This window comes from Cupressus sempervirens, chromosome 4 (genome assembly GCF_028749045.1).
Source record: "Cupressus sempervirens isolate cs-2001-9-10 chromosome 4, ASM2874904v1, whole genome shotgun sequence".
Taxonomy (NCBI): domain Eukaryota; kingdom Viridiplantae; phylum Streptophyta; class Pinopsida; order Cupressales; family Cupressaceae; genus Cupressus; species Cupressus sempervirens.
In genome coordinates this window covers 350,072,426-350,077,931 of record NC_143121.1, presented here as the reverse complement: position 1 = coordinate 350,077,931, position 5,506 = coordinate 350,072,426, and the positions used below count along the sequence as shown (strand labels likewise).

General features: G+C 36.8%; 1 protein-coding gene across 1 annotated transcript; it reads left to right on the top strand.

Moving 5' to 3' along the window:
* Nucleotides 1-776, top strand: LOC149561477 (DELLA protein GAI-like). The gene is made up of 2 exons (XM_089827836.1): nucleotides 1-138; nucleotides 369-776. The coding sequence occupies exons 1-2, from the start codon at nucleotides 1-3 to the stop codon at nucleotides 774-776; spliced, it is 546 nt and encodes a 181-aa protein (XP_089683962.1).
* Nucleotides 777-5,506: the final 4,730 nt, after the last annotated feature.

Sequence of the window (5,506 nt, the reverse complement as noted above, 5' to 3'; positions counted from 1 at the left end):
ATGCTACATAGACAATTGTTTAAGCGGTCTTTTTCTCAGCCCCATTTCGGGCTGTCGAAAGGATCAACGCTTCGAATATACTTCGAAGGCGTGCCTCATTTTACAGATATGTCTACGAGTGTAGATAAATTTGAATCTGTATGTTTCTGGTTTTACTTTGTACAATGAGTATATCTGAATCACGCCGACGTTGTATTTGATGAGATTACAACATCAATATTAATGCAGAATTTGTATATATCTCTTTGTATTTGATGATATTACAACACCAACATTGATGCAAAATTTGTAATAGAGTTCTTCCCTTTGCCAGAGTGACGTAGTTCACGTCTGTGCAGGCAATCATTGATGTCGTTGGGAATGCTTAGAAAATTCATGTAATTGATCTGGGCATGCGAATTGGGTCACCTTGGACGGTACTTATGGAATATCTGGCGCACAGATCCATTTTCTCTGATTTCCCAGCGCTTCAGCTTCTCAAGATTACAACAGTCGGGATGAAATCTGACGAGGCATTGGCTGTTCATTCCCCATTTGTTCTGAAAAGTTTCTTACACAACCCTGTCATTGTTGAAAATCTGTTAAGGATTATATGGAAACTGAGGCCAAGAATCATGGTGAATATTGAAACAGAAGTGCAGCATTATTCTCCATCTTTTACGAAAAGATTCACTGAGGTGCTTTTCTATTACATGGCCTATTTTGATCTGCTGGATGTTAGCATGACGGACATAAGTGATATTAGGAGGATGAAGCGTGAAGGATTGTTACCTTGAACTCATATTAGCAATATGATAGTCTGTCACGGGAAGGAGAGGTTTGTTACGCATGTTGGAAATGATGTATGTGTTGGGATATAAAGTCCAACTGTCACTGAGTGTTCATTCTCCCTCAATTCTGCATATTCATAAAGATCTTTATAAAGGCTGTGTGCACCCCATGTAATACATCATTTAACTAATATAAGAATTTTCTGTTAGAGTGTGGATGTAGCCAAGTTTTGCTGAACCATAATAAATACCTATCTATTGTGTTCATCTTTGTTGTTTACTATTTTATCTCATTTATCTGCTTCTTTAATATTTACAACTGGTATCAGCACCTAGTGAAGTTGAGCAAAGATGGAAGAAGATGAATTTGATTTTGTTATCAATGAGTTTGCTGATAATTTAGAAAGAGATCTCGTGTATGTGAAAGTAAGAAAAGAACATCGTGTACGCAGGTGGGATGGTTGGAAAAGAGAAAAAGGACTCAAATGAAGAGAAGGTGAAAGATGGAATTATTTCCTTTCACAATATCGATGCAGCTATGACATTTATGTAGAATAATAGCTAGCCTCGTAAGACAAATTTCCAACTTATTTTTCCTATGTTGAAGGGCGAGATAGTTTCTGGTTTTATGAACAATGAAGGTTCAAAAGATTATTCATTAGAGTCCAGGTCAAAATTGATCCGAGTTTGCCTCTCAAGTTGAGGGAAATGCAGCTTGCAAAGTGGAGGCCAAAAGGAAAGGCATGTATATTGAATAAGGAGAAGGTCAAGAAGTGCAAACTACTGCTCATCAACAAGAAGAGGTAGATAATCTATCAATGTTGTCTTCTAAAGATGGAAGAGCTCGAAAGGAGCTAGGTAAAAGATATCGTAAGATATTGGTAAGTGGGAGGTTTTATTTTTCTTCACATGTGGAAGACAATGATTCTCACAAGAAAAATGAAGGATGTTGTATGATGCATGACAAATCAAGTTGGGATGGGGATGACCAAACTTGCACCCAAATGAATGGGAAGACGTATAGACACTTGAGTGAATAGGAAATGGGTGTGAGTGTAGATGAGATGTTTGATAACAACATGCTTGAAGAAGTCATAAAGTCAGAGCTGGTGATGATGGATTTGATTGGGCCCTTGTAGAAGTTATTACTTTCAAATAATGAAGATGAGAATGGTAGTGGTAAGAAATGTAGGAGTTTCATTGATGCAGTAGTGGAACCCCAAGTAATGGTGTGTAGGAAAGTGAATATGTAGGACATCTCGTGATGTGTAAGGGGAGTTTTTCTTCATCTTGTGTTGGGTGAAAAGATTTGTTATAAAATAGAAACATTTTCCCTACCTAGTTCTCATGTGAGCATAATAGTAGGCAGCTCAAACTTGTCACATGAATCTAGGTTGGACGTATCATATGGCATGGGACATATCATAGTATTGAGAGAAGATGAGACATATAAGAAGGTTTTTTGCTACTATGAGATTCTTATTGGGACTTCTAGTTATAAATGGTAATGCCATATTTATGCCCTGCAATATAGAATTGTGCTTCAATCTCTTGTGATGTTTCCAATAGAGACATTGAGTTTGAATGCCAATAATAATCAATTGGATGATGGAAACATTTCGCATATAGGTGGAGAGTGGATGCAAGAAGAGGTAGACAAGAATGACATATGTCACTAGGTAAAATAATAGTTTGAGGGCTTCCTCCAATGTTTTTAGCTATCAAAAAGTGACAAGATGTCTCCTAATCAAGAAAGTAAGTGGGAATAACTTACAACAGTATCTCACAAACTTAATGGACAAGAAAGGTACTTTGAATCTATATAGAGTGGTTTTTCTCACCACAAAGTTATGGAGGAATTTTTATTTGGAAAAGAAGGTGTTTATGATTCTAACCTAATGTGGAGAAGACTTATCCATAGTGTGTTGGAGAAAAGTTCGACAACTTTGAGATTGTCTCGAGACCTTATTATTTTCTAAAATTTGAAATGGGAAGCAGGGATGGTAATGACATGGGTGTAGCAGTTGGACTACACTAGGGAGTTTATTGGGATATGAAGCCCATTTGTCACTAAGTGTTCATTCTCCCTTAACTCCTCATATTCATTAAGCTCTTTATAAAGGCTTTGTGTAGCCCATGTAATACATCATTTATGTAATACAAGAATTCCCTACTAGAGTGTGAACTTGGGCTGGTTTTTCTAAACCATGATAAATACATTTCTATTGTGTTCATCTTTGTTGTTTATTATTTTGTTTCATTTCTTTGCTTCTTTAATATTTATAGTGTTGAGGTTCTTCTTCAAATGAGTAGGGTTCAATGAAAAGAGCTTCAACTTTCAAGCTATGTATCAAGCTAAATTGTTATTAGGAAAATGTGGTTCCAAAGAATATTATACTCTCAATGTTGATGGACATGACATAATTGTCAAGTGGAAAGGAATGCCATTATTTGCACTCTCGATGTGGAGTGGTGTCTGAATTAATTTTTTTGGCGAATAGTGAGTCAAATGTCCATATTCTTTTAAGAGAAAATTGTTTTTAAAGTATGAGATAGCAGCCAAAAGGATGGGGGGTTGACCCCAAAGTAAAAAAAAGCTAGATCAGCTGGAGGTTACCTCCCAATCATCTAACTGATACCATTTTTATACTCATATAAGTTCAAAAAAGAAAATAGAAAAGAATTCCTATTACTAATCTACAAAGAAAATAGAAAAGCATTCTAGCAGCAAGGGAACAAATTGCTTCTATCAGTCCAACAATTAGACATATACATAAATAATATAACTCTATAGGGCACCAAGTTTAGATTAATCAAGAACATAAGAAAAAAAGGCTAAAAATAGAATTAGGGCTAGTTGTCCTCATTCTTTTCTAGTTCCTCATTCTTCTTCTCCTCAGGCTCATCCCTATTCATGTCCACACCCTCCTCTTTGATAGATTTTTCCAGTATCACCTTCAGCTAGTCCTTCACTAGAAAGGCATAAATAGAATGGGTGTTTTCTCTCTCCTTTCCTGAGTCCTTCATATCCTTATTCGCCTACAAGAAGTAAAGAATGGTGGTAGCAGAATGCATAACATTTGTGGAGAATTGACCAATATGTCATTTTTTTGGCAGATGCCAATGTGATTATCTGCCATCTCCTTCATTGACTTCTCTAGCCTATGCACTTAAGCCTTTCTTTGGCTCTAACCATGGCTATGCTTCCCTTTTTTCGTCCCACCTTTGGGAGTTCCTTTCATGGGGGAACTGATGTCCTTCCCCCCACTTCTAGCCAGGGATGGGGTAGCTTCGAGGATGTCCAAGATATGTGAGGGACTAGGAGAGCTAGAAATAGGCTTCTTTCCAATGTCCTAGTGAGGTCTCTTCCTCTTGGTGGATTTTATCTCACTCTTGGTAGACTCAACACTAAAATCCTATTTGGTGGGGGATGAACTTGAATTTCTCCAATTGGAGAAATTTTGTAGTTCTCTAAGTATTTTACTTGCTCTTCCTCGTGTTTGTATCCAAATCAATGCGGATTATTTTAACTTTAGGGGCAGAGGTTTTATTGATTTTTTTGTGACTTGAGCCAGGGCTAGACTTCATAGTTATTTGGGGAGTGATAGTAGCTAGCTTGTCAACCAAAAGTAGTGAGTTTAAGGCAAGATGATAGTTATACATTTTATTTACAAAACCTTGGTGAATGAGATAAAAGGGATTACTCTGCTCTTTCTTTTTGCTAGCCTTATATACACTATCGTCAATTAGGAAAGGAAATCTGATCCAAGTTCCTAAAATGGGGAAATGATAGTAATAGAGTACTTGGAACCAAATCTTTAGGGTAATATTCCTTATTATGGTGTAGCAAATAACATCATAGGGCTTAGGAAGATCCTCTCTTTAAAACCCACCACACATTTGAACCAGTTCCTCATTGAACTTGAAGAATTTTTAGAGACTAGTTTCATCATTCACTCTACCATTCTTGTGCCACTTCTTGCCCCCCAGGGAATACCCTCCAACCTTACAGAAAACCTCTTCTATGACTCCAACATCATCCCATTGATGTTCACTTTTTTGTCATTCCACGAGTTGAAGAATTGTGTTGTGATGTTCTCATCATGTTTTTCCATCCCTTCAATAAATAGTAGTAAATAACCTTCATGAAGATAAACCATCACAACTCGACTCTTACAGATGTAAGCCTTAATCTCCACTAGTTCAATGTAGTCACTAGTGCCCATACCTCCACCCAGCTCAACCACAAGCTCCTTATATTTTTCTAACATCATGTTGTTTTAGGTTTGATAGTCACCACAGGTTAAATAAATTGCACCCAAGATGAAAATGTTAAGGCAATAAAAACCCATTATAATACCACAAGGTTTCCCAAAAACCAAAAAAACCTCCCTCAGCAACATGTGTTACTAGTCCCTTTCCTTCTGTGATCACCCTTCAAAAACTTTAGTTGGAGTGGGGTTTGATTAAAGAGTCTTTATCATTTTTTTGTTAGCTTTTTAAATTTTGACAAATCCACTCTATTCATCCTTTTATAAAAATAATTAAAGCTCATGGAAAGAGGATCATAAAAGTGATTTTTCATGCAATCTTACCAAACTATCACTTGATGAAGGGAAATCCTCTTGCCTATCCACCCACATGGATTCTTAGAGTTGTGCCACCTGTTGTGATGATTCATGTGGCATTGTAAGAAGTACGCTCATGTTCCATCATCAATTAAGTTGATGATGAAA